This window comes from Rattus rattus, chromosome 4 (assembly GCF_011064425.1).
Source record: "Rattus rattus isolate New Zealand chromosome 4, Rrattus_CSIRO_v1, whole genome shotgun sequence".
NCBI classification, from domain to species: domain Eukaryota; kingdom Metazoa; phylum Chordata; class Mammalia; order Rodentia; family Muridae; genus Rattus; species Rattus rattus.
In genome coordinates, this window is record NC_046157.1 from 128,628,136 (window position 1) to 128,643,834 (window position 15,699).

The 15,699-nt window shown below is 42.5% G+C and overlaps 1 protein-coding gene across 1 annotated transcript in view; it reads right to left on the bottom strand.

The window, feature by feature from the left end:
* The window catches only part of Hecw2 (HECT, C2 and WW domain containing E3 ubiquitin protein ligase 2), a 374,703-nt gene that overhangs the window by 96,372 nt on the left and 262,632 nt on the right, over positions 1 to 15,699 (bottom strand). Inside the window, exons 11-14 of the mRNA XM_032901106.1 lie at positions 12,508 to 12,658; positions 11,763 to 11,866; positions 11,163 to 11,287; positions 2,713 to 2,898 (exon numbers count right to left, since the gene is read on the bottom strand). Coding sequence (XP_032756997.1) covers positions 2,713 to 2,898; positions 11,163 to 11,287; positions 11,763 to 11,866; positions 12,508 to 12,658 — 566 coding nt within the window. The remainder of the gene's footprint in view (positions 1 to 2,712; positions 2,899 to 11,162; positions 11,288 to 11,762; positions 11,867 to 12,507; positions 12,659 to 15,699) is intronic.

Genomic DNA, 15,699 nt, shown 5'->3' on the forward strand with positions numbered 1-15,699 from the left:
TAACTAAAAGAGCTCAGAAGGAGGGCCTGATAGCTCAATGGCTGCTCTTCCAGAGGACCCTGGTTTGATTCCCGACACCCACATGGAAACTTACAACCCTCTGTAACTACAATCCCAGGGGACTTGATCCCCTCTTGTGGCCTTTAAGGGCACTTTATGAACATGGGTACAGAGATAAGATCAGGCAAAGTAACCATACACACAAGATAAAAAATAAAGGAGAAAAATATAAGGCCAATGGAAAGAGGTATATCTAGTGAGAGAGCAGAAGAGTGGGGAGAGAGATATGAGAGAGAGAGAGAGAGAGAGAGAGAGAGAGAGAGAGAGAGAGAGAGAGAGAGCAAGCGCCTGGGAGCTTCTTGCTTCATGCAAAGTAAAGATGGTTGCAGGAAATGACAGGTGATTTTTCATTCATTCATTCATTCATTCATTCATTCATTCATTCATTCCTTTTGAGACGCTTCTCCACAAGTACACTGGAATAGAAGGAGAATGATCCAGACACAAATAAAAGAGACTTCAAAGGGGATCCGATAGGGAAGCTAGGACACATTAATAACTACCACAGGCAGATGAGGCCCTCCACAAGCAAGTCCTTGCTCTTGGCCTAATAATTTAAGAAGATAGTCATCCCCCTGCTCACCAGTGAGAGTTGGAGGAAGAGAGCATTGTACACCCAAGCCTGTCACTCCTTAGATGTGGCATTTTGTTTTTGAGACAGGATCTTGCTCTGTATCCCAGGCTTGTCTTGAACTCAGCACATAGCCCAAGCTGACTCTAGCTCATGCCAATCCTGTTCAGCCTGCCAAGCGGGGAGATTACAGGCGTGAGCCATAGCACCTGGCCTTAATTATGGAGTTTTAGGCTAAGTGGTTGCTGAGCTTATTGTCAATGTACTGAAGCAAACTCAACTGCATCATAGCACATCCTCCCTCGTGAGGTGCCCTTGCTTCTGTCTTCATAGTCTTAGAAGTAGCACTGTCATGATTTTGACCCACTGCTCAGGGACATCACCACAGAGCCATTCCCTTCATCTCCTCTAAATTCATGCTTGCCACTTCTAAACTCTTGTTTGGGAATAAGAGATGTGTTAACCACTCCTGCAGAAGAGTCAAGTCCGTAATGTAATGAGTCTGTGAGTTCTTCCTTGCATTAAAAGAAATGCCTTGATAGCAACTGCTTTGACTCTTTCCACGAGGCTCTCTGATAAGATTGCCGGGAGCTGAGTTTGAGAAGAGGAAAAGGTTCCTGCAGTATAGAGGGGGGAAGCTGGGGGAAGCTTCACTGACTGCACACTTTACATGTTCCCTCTGCCTCGAATGCTCTTCCCCTGTACAGTTCACACCTCATGTCCTTTTGACTTCTCCATGTATCAGGAAGATTCCCCGGCTACCTCTATAAAACCCCATCCATCCCTATCATCCCACAGACCCTGTCCTCTGCTTCAATTTACAATATGTTGCTAATCACTCTTGGCAAAAAGTGTATTTATTTGCCCCTTGTCTGTCTCTTTTCTTTGAATGCTATGCCTCTGCAGTGAATGGCTTATCGACTTTATATAAGTGCTCAATAAAGACTGGCTTTGCAAACATAGCTCAAATTGTTATGTACTTTATATATAGTGTCATTTTAATCCCTTTTAAGTCAGTACCCTTTGGGATCAAATGACCCTTTCACAGGGGTCACCTAAGACCATTGAAAAACTCAGATGTTTATATTACAATTAATAATAGTAGTAAATTACATTTATGAAGAGCAACAAAAATAATTTTATGGTCGGGGGTCACCACAGCATGAGAAACTGTATTAAAGCCTCACAGCATTAGGAAGGTTGAGAACCTCCATTTTAAGGATTAAACATCAATATTTTCATATAGACAAGAAAAAGGAGGTTGGTTAGACAAACCGCAGTTTAGAATATATAATGTCACAGTCAAGTGCAGGGTTCGTGGAACCAGATGATCTGGGCCACAGAACAGCTCAGCCTTAGCCTGCCTTGGTAACGTTGGGTGGTTGCTGAGCCGTATGAGCTTTGGGATTTTTTTCATCTTAAAGTGTGGTACCAGCAATGCTGCTTCGTCATCATGGGAGAAGCCTCTGTTTACCTATGAAGCCCTTAAACAGCTCATGGCTCACCGTAGGTGCCAAGCAAACGTCAAGTAAAAAGCTAACTTTCTCATTCTGACTTCCTACTCACATACAACTTCCTGACGAGACTGGGCTTTCTGGTTCGCCCATCTAACAGGAAGTGCAGATGCCACCACCCTGGCTTTTATGTGCTTCTCATCATGAACCAGGGAGTTGCTCAGGGTACAAACAGGCCAGGACTCTGGACAAGGCCGAGGCTCAGACCCCACCAATGTCTTGCACAATGGCTCAGTGATTCCTAGCACCCTCTCTGAACAAAACTACCGTTTTTTCACCCATGTGTCTACACCACAAGTTACACAACCGAGGAGAAGAAGTGTTGCCTGGGAGTTCTTTTCTCTTGTCAGTGGAAAATGCTAAGAGAGGGCAGATAGAAGAGCATTCAGGGAGACATGGCTCTGTCAAACCTGCTTCTCTTACTGCCATACAAGACTATCTATGTGTATATAGTATATTGTATATTGGCCTGTGCAGGTTTGTTTGTGATGGAATGTTTGACCTCACTGGAAAGAGCAACCACAGTCACTCAGGATGCAGCTCACTAGGGTGGCTCACTCAGGTTACCTTGCCCTGGTGATCGTGTTTCATCTCCCAGCCCCTTGGTAGTTCCAGCTGTTTGTTAGCAAACATGTTGAGGAATCCCACGAGGTCCCTGTTATGCTGATAGCGTTCAAAGTGGTGGGTGTCCCGCCGGACTTTGGTGATCATGTGCTTCAAACACGTGTTGTTTGTAAACATGCGGTAGGCACTCTGGAGGAAAGAACAGAGAACGTCTGTTAGCCTGCCTGTGTCCACCACGGCATGCTGATTACTGCTTGAGATATAACAGTTCTCTTATAGTATGTAAAGCACATACACAGGCTTCAGCACAGCTCCAGACCCACAAAGAGAAGCATCCGGTAGAGCAAAGAGACTTGAACATACAGAAACTGTAGCTGGTTTCTAGCTTTCTAAAGAACAGGCATCTTGGAGTATTCCTTTCACATGAGATATTGGGCCCTAGCACTGGTTTTAGTAAAGCACATAATCATAAGTATGTGATGATGGGACTAAACATATCACATGACACTGAACCCCAATAGCTTGTTCTTCCTCCAGCTTTTGACCAGACCACTGGCTTAGAGGGTCAGACAGTCTAGGAGCATAGTGTTAAGGCCCAAGCTGTATGGAGAATGCTTGCCCTCTATCTGAACTTCAGAAGCACACACACTACCAAGGTGAGTTGCTCACACTGTCAGTCATGTCCATGGAGACTACAGCAGAGGCACTCATTTCAAGACCCCGGGGGTGGGGGTTGCAGACAGTCAGGGAACAGCTTAGAGACCATATCCCACTGTTTTGTTTGGGTGTTTGCCCCCCACCCTTGACAATACACACACAGCTGCATTTATTAAAATACAAGTTCAATAAAATACCACATCTAACAAAAGAAAAGAAAGATTGCTTTGCAATAGACCACAGTTTTAACTCATTATCAAAGATTGCAAAGACTGCTTGTGTCACAGACTGCCCCACACCGGTTTTTCAACAAATGCATGTACTAGGCAACAGAAAGAGAACACCTCTATGGGATCTGTGTTCTTGAATTGGTAGGAAGATGATATCCAGGAAATTGACTAGGCTATGATCTACCCTGGAGTCTATTCTTCAAGGATAGAATGAAAGGGCTTCCAGGTCCCCTTATCTTCAGCATCTCAGTGGTACTAGGAATGATTGAATCGAGTAGGGGAGGTCTTTGGGCTTTTCTTCATGGGTTTTGTTATTTCTGCCAGTCTAAGATAGTTCAAAGTAACCCCCAAAGACAGCAGAGAACCTGGAAACTGTCAATGCAGTAACAATTTACTGTCTATGCTGTGTTCAGTCATATTAATTCAAATATGAATACATGTGGCAGCTATCTCTCCAGAGTCCCTCAGTGTAGTCACATTCAGCTCACAGAATTTATGAGCCATTGGGAATCCCTATGGAGATTTCTTCCCTTTGGTGTAGAAAGCACAGAAGTGGGGACTCTCAAGCTTGCCTTGTGAGTATGTTGGGATCCAGAGAACCCTAATAACCTGATTTGGAAAGAGAATAACCCTCTGTTAACTTAAGTCACTGATACGTGTTAGGTCCTTTTTTGTGAACAACAAAAAGTATTCTTTTTTTTTTTTTTTTTTGTTCTTTTTTTCAGAGCTGGGGACCGAACCCAGGGCCTTGCGCTTCCTAGGCAAGCGCTCTACCACTGAGCTAAATCCCCAACCCCAACAAAAAGTATTCTTAATAGCTCTTTGTTGTAGATAGTTTTTGCTTTGCATTTAAAACATTTTTCCTGTCAAAACACTTATGAGGGAGAGTGGGAAGAAGGAGGGAGGGAAAGAAGAAGGGAGGAAGAACGAAGGGAAGGGAGAAGGAGAAAGGGAGGGCGTGTGCTTAGCCATAATAAACGATCTGCTCTCCAATCTTAATTCCTTAAACTGGAGTCTCAAATACCTTGAAGTATTTTAACCCTCCAGTCTAAATGAGAATTGTTGTTGATGACTAGACGCAGTTGTGTAGTCTGGAGCCTCAGTACTGCAAAGCAGGCAGGGGCTCAAGGGACACAGAACATTGGAAAATGATATCACAAAAACAGGGAGGCTAACAAAATTATCTGGAGGTTGCCAGTGAGAACCTTGGACTAGTCCATAATCCTGTGGCTACCCCTGACTTGAAGTTTTCACTGACATCAACAGGCTCATGCTTCATGCATTGGCTCTGTTCTCATACTTGCCCATGGCAAGCTTCAATGCCAGAGACCACACCAGTCTGTGTGGCTACGGCAAAGGGCTTTCAAGTTGTACTCTCTAACAAGGCTCTCTGGGAGGAAATTATTGCGTGATGATTGTGTTGAAGAGATCTTTCACTGGCCATTGTTCTCAGTGGGTGTGCCAAGTAGACAGGACACAGTGATTCCTGATCTAGAGCACCAAGCACATTCCTCCTGTCTACTCAGGAGAGGCAGCAGAACTCCAGTAGAGCAGGATGTGGCAGTTAGGGTCAGGAACCCATGCCAGCCTTGGGCTTGATGTAATTCCCTTTGCATGGACAGCTCCTTACGCGTGGGAATCTTACCTGGGTCTTATAATTAATTATATCCTTTTATCTTCCTCCTCCCCACTCAGACACATAACGCAGTGCCAGGTTTGACTGATCTTGGAAAAAACACCTATCAAAGTAAATTAAGTGTAAGAACTATTTTTCCCTCATTAGTAAGTAGTAAACAACCATTAGATTCACAGCCTTTTCAAGTCTATGGAAAAAACACTCACATGACCATCAGGGTCTAAAGAAAACACCTTCCCTAGACAGGTACATTTCATAAATAAAATTTTTTGAACAAACATATATATAAACATATAACACATACACTGTTGTGTATATATATGTATACATATACAATGTATAATGTATATATATGCATATAGAATTATAGATCAGCTAATGTTTAAAAGAATATTTGTATTCCAGTGTACATAAAATTATGTCGTCACAGCCACAGTGACAAATGATCTCATTTGCCTCAATCTGGTCAACTATGAGAGAGTAATAATAAGTCTTCTAATTTTTCATAACATAGTAAGACTCAAAACCAGTAGAATAAAGAATATGAAATTGCTTTGAAGAGGTAAAGGCCATTATGAAATATATGATATATGTAATTAAAAGACAGTATGGGGGGTTTCTCCCAATCTAGCTATGTTAGAACAAACAAATACAGTAGTAAAACTATTTTCTACTTTCAGCCTTTGAAGCTTGTGGTCTGGCAGCCTACTTCCTATTAACTGAGGGGTCTCATAACCTGTCATTAACTATGTGCTAAGTTCTGCCTGTGTAAAACCCTGAGGACACAGACCTGAGCACTCACAATCAGGAAGATGGTCCATTACGGGGAGAATAACAAAAGGCACAAGGGTGAAGAACATGCTAGAACAAACTGACAGTCAGCAAAGCTGAGAGACAGCAGGTGGGCTCAGACTGACCGAGTGGGTCTCAGTGGAGGGTGACTCTGGCAAGGCCCTGCTTTAAGAGAAAGGAAGGTTCCTCGTTTCCCTTGTGGGGGCTAGTGGTCTAGTTAGGTAAATGGGTTGGATTTCTCACCCAGAACAGTAGGTTAGAACACAACCTCATGGCACTGCGCAGGACAATCTCACTGGGAGTGGGCATGTGAACTCCACAGTGGAGTTAACTGTGGTTAACCGAGCAGGCAAGTAAGTGTTAAAGGATGGCTGACCAACATAAAGTTTTGGTTTCCCTTGATGGGAAGAAACGCCCCTTTTTAGCCCTTTCCTCTGTACAAGCATAGGTAATCTGAATTTAGATTTGGAAAATAACCTCACTGACTGGCTAGCCAATGCCTCTCATGCTCATAAGAGCAAGCGTCAGTGATGTTATCCATTACTCACTAAACAAAACTCACTAATAACAAAGGCAGGGAATGCTGGCTCCAGAGTAGGCCAGCTAGTATGTGGGAATAGTCCTGTATACCACGGTCTGCATTAATACTATTTTTACTTAATTTGATTTTAGATCATTTAATTTTTAAATTATTTCACCAAGTTTTAAATAGTGTTTCACAATAGCATGGAGGGGAACTTACATTTATTAGCAGAAACCCCTGTGAATTGTCAGTTCATGTTCTGTGTAACAGCAGGAACTCTTGATGCTTCAGAGTATATTTAAGATGATATTTATAAACTTTAAAACAACTTTTTTTTTATTAAGAACTAAGGAATTTAGATAAGTGAATGGATGCATTTCTAAAGATCATTAAAAGTCAGGGTAATAATTTTAGCATGAATGTTGTAAATATCATTCTGCTACATATAATTAAATATATATATAATGTAAGTTAGACAAACACAGGCATCTTGACTCTAAAACATTGGGCAGAGTAACAAAGTCTTGAGGAAGTTTAGATTAATTTTGATCTCCACCAGAAGAGGGCAGTAGAATCTGTGTGAAAGTTACCATACCACAAATGAGAAGCCTCAAACCCTCTCTGTTTTCCTCATTGTATGGCAACTGTGTACCTGTTTATGTTCGTTCTGCCAACACAGACCATTGTGTGAATTGCTGCTACGTGAGGTATGCTTTCCATGCTGACCTTCAACACAACTTGTCTCTTCAAATTGTTTTAATAAACAAGGAGAGTTTCAAATCTCAACACTTCTTTTGAATGTTGAATATTTACAATAACGTAAATACTTACTGAAACAGCTGTACGCTACAAAGAATTCAATCAAAAACTAAGAAAATAAAAAGCAAATTAAAAATTCAAGAAAGTTTACTTTATAATATTTGCTACTAATCCCCAAATAAGGAAAAAAAATATGTCTGTAAAAAAGTTAAGCCTATGCATCCATACCTAAGACCTTAATGAAAATTTCTAGGAATTTTAATTTATGCCGAATATAAGTCAGAATGTAGATTCTAATCTACAGAATTTAAATTTTATAGACATGTATCTTTTTAGCCATTAATGAATACAGTTTGGGTGGAAGGAAGGGAACAAAAAGCAAAACCTTCAGGGAAGACTATTTTTAACTACAGATGCATTATCCAGAGAAAGGAATTTTCAAATTACACCCAAGTGTAGAGCAGAGAAAGCTAGCACCTTGTGAAAAGAGAGTACTCAGGAAAGCCTGAGTAGATCTGCTGTTTGCCAGTGTCCAGGGCTCACAGGCCTCAACTTCCAGGGTTGCAGCTAGGCCATGTTTACTTACTTACTTACTAAAGACCACACAGACTCCTGGGACTCACTGCAGCCCTGTTAGATCAGAGCCTGCAAGGAACCAACAATTTGCATTTGTCTGAAAAAAAACCTGTCCAGTTAAAAACCACAGCCCATCAACTGGCTAATGGTACTGCAGAGACGAAGAGCTTGTAGTTGACAGCTAAGGCAGAGAAGTCAGCCGCTCCACTTAGTGATGTCACTGGTAGTCTGAACTCAGCTGGGGTTGGGAAGAAGTCACGCTGCAGAAAACGGTTAAGGAAAACCAGGGTTTGATTCCTTGTTTTGTTACCTGTCCAGACCGTGGGCCAACTGTCTGACTACAAACAAGTTATCACTAACGCCTTCCTGGCACACAGGTCTTCATACTGCCCTTGTCTTAAAACGTTTATCCTTTGTGGAAAAGAGAAAGTTTTGTAGACCAAAGAACCTGCTAGAGATGCTAACAAAACCTCACATCAAATGGAGCTGTTACATCAGAAACAGCTCCCAGATACAAAGTGAAGAAATGTATTTCCTGACACAACTAAACAGGCAATGACCTCAGAGGCAGGAGTCTGGGGGTCCAGCTTTCCTCTTCACTGCTGTCTTACTTACCAACATGAAGCACTCCTGTTCTAATACACCTGTCCATTAATAAGGGTGGCAAAATCAATAAAATCCTCACTGTTATTTGTAAAGCATATCCTATAATTCCTCTATATTGACAAACTTATTTTAAAGAAAAAAACACAGGCACACATACATGAACGCACAGATAGCCCCCTCCCCTATATCACAGAGCCAGGTAACTCAGGCCGGCTCTCGATTACTAGGAAGCCAAAGACGACCTTGAATTTGTGATCCTCTGCTTCCCTCTACCTCTCCCTGGGGTTAGTTACAGGAATACATCACAGTTAGTTCATTTGGGTTGGAACCCAGGGCTCTCGGCAGACCAAGTGAGCACACACACAAAAAGAAGCCTTTTTCCTCCACGTATTGCAAACGGTTAGAAGCAGCAATGTCCGTCTCCCCTCCAGAACACAGCACACAGAGCTCCGCCTGTCTGCCTCTCTAGCGATACGCACTCATCCAAGCCACTTCTATGCCTAGTCAAAGGACTTTCACGTGTCTGCCTCGTAAGGCCCGTTCTCTGCAAAGCATCCAGAGCAAACTTTTAGAAATCCAAGTCACTCCCGCAGAACAACACATTTAGAAGAAAGTTCATGTAAAGCCCAAGTTGATTCCCAGATCCTGTAAACACTCTATTTAGTATGTGTGTTCAGTTCTCCGAACTTTACTGTGTAGCATGTCAAACCCCTTGCCCCCAAGGCCTAACTCTGCTTAGTAAAGAGGTTGTGCTGTCCCTTGATATCTTGCAACTGTGTGGATATGGCTCCCCTGGAGACACCTGTTGGCCACCCAAGTCCCCTGGAGTCCATGTTGGTAGCTCCCTGCCCTCACCCCTGCCATACCACGTTATTAAATTTTTCTTCCATTAGTCATTGTTCTGCTGCCTCTATCTCACTCAGCCTGTCTTGCTTACCACTCTACTCCCCAAGTCTAGACCACTCCAGGGACATCATAGGGACTTAATAAACAGACAAACAAATAAAAGCGTGTGTCATCTGACGCTAAGCCCAAAGCCCTTCTGTATAGTATAGCATGATAGATTTTGTGTCTTGTGTCAATTCTAAATGTTAGTCTACTCATCTTTGTACAGAAGTCGGCCCCCTAGAATCAACCAATACACACATTTGAGTTCGGGTAGCCTGTCTTTTTTATTTTTTCTTCCCAGCTCCGAGCCTGACTTTCCTGTGCCCCAGGCTCTCTCCATACCAGCACCAGACTGCGCTGCAACCCAGCCTCGGTGATTATCACGAGAGTTATGAGTATCTTAATTTACACACCCTGTTCCTTCTATCTAGAGTGCTCTTGATGGCAGTGTTTCTAGGGCAAGCTCCTATTCAGCCTTTGGAACCCTTTGCAAATGCATTTCCAGCTATGGCCCCTTCCCTGTGCATTCCCAGTGGAGATAGACACTCACAGTCCCTACCCTTGCTACTGTATAATCAGCAAAACACCGGAGTGTATTTTCATGGCTGGAATTCCAAGACCCACAGGTGCTGTCGCCTAAATGTTCCTAGAACTTAGCTCAGTGCCTACTATATAATAAGGAATTAATAAAAGCTGACAAATGTGCAAAAGCCTAACCCTCCCACAGGTTGAGGACAATTACCATACTATTCATGCTTGCCCTCTAACCGAGTCCCTTTTATTTTTATTCAAACCTGTAAACCAGGACATAACAGAGGACATAAACCTGATAATCCAGATAGATGCACATGCTTATAAAGTTAGACAGAAACACATAAATATCAGTAAACATTTATGCAGAAGCCACCACACAGACATCTCCAGGTACTAAGACCAGGCCAGCGTCTACTTTCTCCTTTAGTCTGATTTCCCTAAGATATTTAATTTGTTTTGCCACATTCAATAACTTCTCTGTTATTATCACTTACTGATGTGAGAATGTTACCATTCAGGGCCATCTTTAGTGTCTAATCTGCAGTTTCGAACCCACCAAATCTTTGCAACTTTCTGCAGCTGCCTTCTCTCCTGCTGGTTCCTCTTCTACTCGAGGCTCTTCTCAGCTCAGGCCCTGGTGAATGGATTCTACCCAGCTGAACTTACAGGCAATGTCTCCTTACTTTATGTCACTCCATATACAATTAAGACAGCCTTTCTCCTGAGCTCAGAGACTCCTGGGACGAGCCCCTTACAACACGTTGACTGTGTCCTTCTCATACATTTGCTGAAACCTAATCACTGATGATGGTTTTCATCAGGATATGGTAACTCATTGGTAGATAAAGCATAATTCTATGTAGAATTAGAGCCTCCTGAAAGCAGAACCGAAGGCAGCCCTCAGCAAGGCGCCATCATCCATGGAAGATATTAGCAGGACATCACCTGACTCCAGACCAACCAAAATGATCCTGGACTTGACGGCACCCAACATCTTGGAAAACAGATCTTTGCTGCTTATAAGCTGGTCAGTTCCAAAGGTTTTTGTCTTTGTGGGTTTGATTTTTGGATGTCTGTTACATATACTAAGTTTATATGGCATGGCGGTTTAAGACACGAGGTACTTAACAGGGTTCGAACACAGTAAGTACTCAGGAAACACGCCGACATCCCTATGGCCATTCCCCAAGTAAGGATTGTTTTCTTTGGCCTGTTGTTTTTCCACAGTGTTTCTCCAAGATTTGCTACTCACAGGGTTAGAATGCAGCACGGTGAAGAACTCTGGGCTGATGAGGAACTTCACAGGGGGCGACTGTAACAGCAGCGTGAGCCTGGATCTGGAGGTAGAGTGGGGCAGGACGTTCTCCCGACGGAAGTCTAGCAGACAGAACATCAAGGCTTTCAGAACTAAACAGTGCAAACGGTCCTTACATCATTGGCTGTGACTTCAACTCCCAAGAACTATGGGTTTTTTATATTTCCAAAAAAATGCATGCATGAACCTTAGTGTCATTTCTTAATGACACTAAAATGATAGTGGATATCATTTCTTGTTGTTAGGAGCATTGTTAATGCATCCATAGCTTCTTAAAAATGGCCAGATGCTTGTTCCATTTTGACACAGACTCAGAGACTATGGTGACATATCATCTATTTGGTTTTGTGATACTTCTCCCCAGAACTCATAAAAGGTTAAGCGTTTAGAAAGACTTGTGTTGAATTTTGATTTTTTTAAAAAATTTTGTACTTCAGATTCTAGGAAAGTGCCATTCTCTTAAAGAACAGCTCGTTTCTTAGAAATCTTGGTTCTTCTGCTACATTTATGGAATTACAGCTGAAGGCTCGTTCTTACCCGCGCTGGCTTGGTGAAAGTCAGCTTCTTCCCCTGCCCCATCGATAGCACTGGTATTTTCCTCAGGCCTCTCATTCGTCATGGTTCTGCGGATGCTCTGATAACTAAAAGCATAAACCTGGGGTTACATGATAACCTCCTGAAGCCTCCTAGAGCCCAGAAGTCCCAGGCCTCCAGCCTCAACTGCTGCCTCCTGGGGTCCTATCCTTGCCCTGCTGCCTCATGGGGTCCTATCCTCACCCTTAAGAGCTCCCTGTTGTGTAAATGACAACGCACTGAAGCACTACCTCTCACCATTTATAATTTTCCTGACAACTTAACAAAACTTAGAACAACTGCATCGCTTAACCAAAGAAAAAACATCTGTAATGAAGGAAAGAACAGGTTTATGTTCTACAGCAATTAGTTTGGACAAAGAATGACTGCTCTGAAGGTTAGGTGGATAAAAGTGCACTGCAAGGGAAGATTTCGGAGGTAGGAAGTTTGGCTTCAAATCCTAAATGCGTGTCTGCCGTACTAAAATCCAATGCTTGTGGCTGACTACAGGAGTTGTTAAGATTATTTCCTCTGTAGTTCCCAACAACGCAAGTGTGTATATATGTTTATGCTTTATTTTCTTTTCCAAGAGAAGTTCAGATCTAGCTAAGTGACAGGACATTACAGTTGGAAGAAACAGCCAAGTCTTCTACACATGTAAAAGCCCAACCCCAGAGGAGAGAATTGAACGTGGATTGAGAGCGCTCACCGCCGGTTTAGCTGCTCCATTTGCTGTATGGAGTTAGATCTCTGCAGGACCTGTGGGGCAGGGGGAGCTGTAGGCCGCTGCCACGTCGTGGTTCTGTTTACATGGTCCACGTAGAAGATTCTGCCATGGCTGTCAATACGTGCCTCCCAGTCTAAAGAGCAGGAAGGTACCGAGAGGGGTGAGGAGGAGGAGCTGGTCCAGGAAGGTGGTTCATTAAGTTTAACACTGGTTTTCTCGCTCTCACACGCTATAATTTGTGGCTAATAACACATACCTCACTGTGTAGCCTAGCTTCCTTCCCTAGTCCACTTGGGAAACTGTTGTTACTGCTTATTAAGTCTCTGCAGCAGGCACGATACAAAATTCTCTTTTCTAGAAATGAATTTCTAAACGTACAGACTCTTCCACCATTCTTACCCTCCATGTGTAAGTGGCAGTTGTAAAAGTACACGCAGTTGGTATCATAATATTTTTCATAGTTTCACTTCAAAAATGGTATTTATTTTTCACCCAAATTTTATCTTTTTCTTCCTTCTTTACCTTTGTCCTGTCCCTCATCGCTTAGGAGAAACTTCCCTATGCATGTTTATACACAACAGTGGTAGACGTACGCTTTGGAAGGAAACTAGCTAGATAGCCTTCCACACACTTCATAGTGATCAACCAGCATCATTAGCCACACATTTCAATCTGATCTCGCCTGGCAAGAAAAGTATTTTCAGACCAAGGACAATTTCTTCCTCCAACTATAGATAAATATGAAGTTTAGGAAGATTACTGAACTGTGTCTTAAGTAGAAGGATAAGTGTGTTGGTCTCTGTAAACCAATGCATAACTGCGTGTTCAGTCAAATCAGCGAGCAGGCCTCGTCTTCAGAACCAGGCACCCTGCTCCCGTGACTAGATGGCCACTCCTGGTTAACTGCTTATATGGGCAGCAAAATGCAGAGATTTGGAAGAAGGGTCCCTCAAAAACAGTTACTATTGTGTCTTTCACAAACCATGTAGTAACAGAACAAATGATTTTAAGTGATATAATTCTATAAAAAGTAAGAATCTTTTTATTTTCCTTCCACAAAGACCAGGGGTAACTCTAACTTATCATTCATTAAAGACATTTTCATGTGTGATGGGAAGAATAAGAAGCTAGAAGCACAGATTTGCTCTGGGAGAATCCAGGATAGTGAATGTATGGGAAGGGTATTGATATCAGGTAACACATCTCTGCGATACTGCTGACTACAGGTGGGTGTTTGGCACTGGATTAGGAAAGGCTGTGATGCCCTTGGCATTCTTCTGTCCCGAGTGGTCAATGCCGATAGGGTGATTCACTACCATCATAGAAACCTCTCGAATGTCCTGCTGTTGGACCTGATTTGCTCTTCATGTAAGAATGCATAGGAGTACTCAGTTCACACTCTCACAGTTTCTTTCAGATGGATGCTACTAAATATTGTTAGGCAGAGTTAGAAGGCAGGATCTGAATCCTTTCTTTCTTCTCCTGCCACAGTGTAACATAAAGTGAACACCCTCAGGATGGAAGAAGACAGAGAACAATGTGCTGGGGTGGGCCCTAGGACATATATAACACTATATATATTATATAACACCAGATGGTAAGAAACGGGTTTCTAGCTGTAGTTACACTTTTGCTGTGAGACCTTCAGAAAGCTACTGCCTCTCAATGGATCACCATTTCAGTAGAGAACTAGAGGACAGAACCAGACATTTTTAAAGGTTTCCTCTATTTTTAAAAGTCAACACATCTATAAAAAATGCCAGTTTTATTAAATCAGGTTCAGAAAGGGTCTAGTAACATCTTAGTGTCATCCATGTACCTTATATAAATAGGATACAAGTTCCAAACCCAACTGGAATTACTTAAGCCTCAAATATACTTAGGGTGGGTCTCCAGAACTGCTCTGCAGCCTCACTTTAGCTCGAAACTATCTGACACTCACTGCACATAACATTTCCCTACATAAATAAATACTTGGCAATAATGAGGTTGGAAAACGACCTGGGCTCTGTTTCCCAAGGTACCTGGGAATAGGCAAGGGTCGGGGTGGAGGTCTGTCAGACTTGGTCTGAGAATGTTCATAGAAAAGCTAATTCCTAAGATACACCCTGGTGTTTAGATCCCAGGACTCGGTCATCCCCAATTCTACCAACCTTCCCCCATCATTTGTAGACACACAGAAAGTTGAGAAACACTGACAGAAATGAATTGGAACTTAAACAACAGCTAATGTGCCAACCAGAGTTCATAGGAGGCTAAGCTTCTCCCCCAGGGCATGGACTAAAATTCAGTTTCTTGGATTCCACATGCATTAAATATAAATACAGCCCATTTAAGACGCACTCAGAATTATGGTAACACTATGCCAAGGCCAGTCACAGCACTGGTCCCTAGCTAGGGCTCAGAGACAGGAAAGGTGTTACATTTTTGATATGTATGGGAAGTGGGCATAGGGAAGGAATGCCTATGACCACTCTGCTCTTCTCACTAATGTTCTTTCTCCACATCCCTCAAACTGGACCCTGGTCTTCTCTGGCCTCCCAGTTAATGATCAGTGTAAGCCCATCTCAGTGATGGTGTACAGGACAGTGAACGACTGAACAGGAAATTCTTCTCCCATGCACAGGTCCCTCACTGAAAACACGATATGATAAAGTCACTTTTACTCTTTGGGTTTATCACCATGTTAAATCAAGTGCCAATTGTTTGCAAAAAAAAACTCCAAAATTATCCATGTAGTTCTATTATCCATGTTTAAATAAGGACACTGAAGTATCACAAACAGGGATCCTGATTTCAGAAGAAAGCACCACTTATCTTTTAAAAATGTAATCTCTAGATCAACATTATGTCCAACAGATACTGGAGGAACTGGCTCTGACTAGGAGAGTGCTTGCTGTGCACACACTCAGGCAAGTCCCTTCTCTGACTCCCAGAAACTTGATGATTGAGTTACATTCACATTCAAAGCTCCTCCAGAACTCTCTTCTGATGTTCCCAATCCATTCTGCTCCAATTATACCAAACTATGCCCAAAGAATACAGCATTTGATTTTTTTTATCTGAATGTACAAAAAAAAAAAAGGTGGGAGGAGCCATGAACAACAGATTTTAGAAGGATCGAGCCAGTTACTTGACTAATTAGAATGATGGGACTCAGTGCTCCTGTCAGCT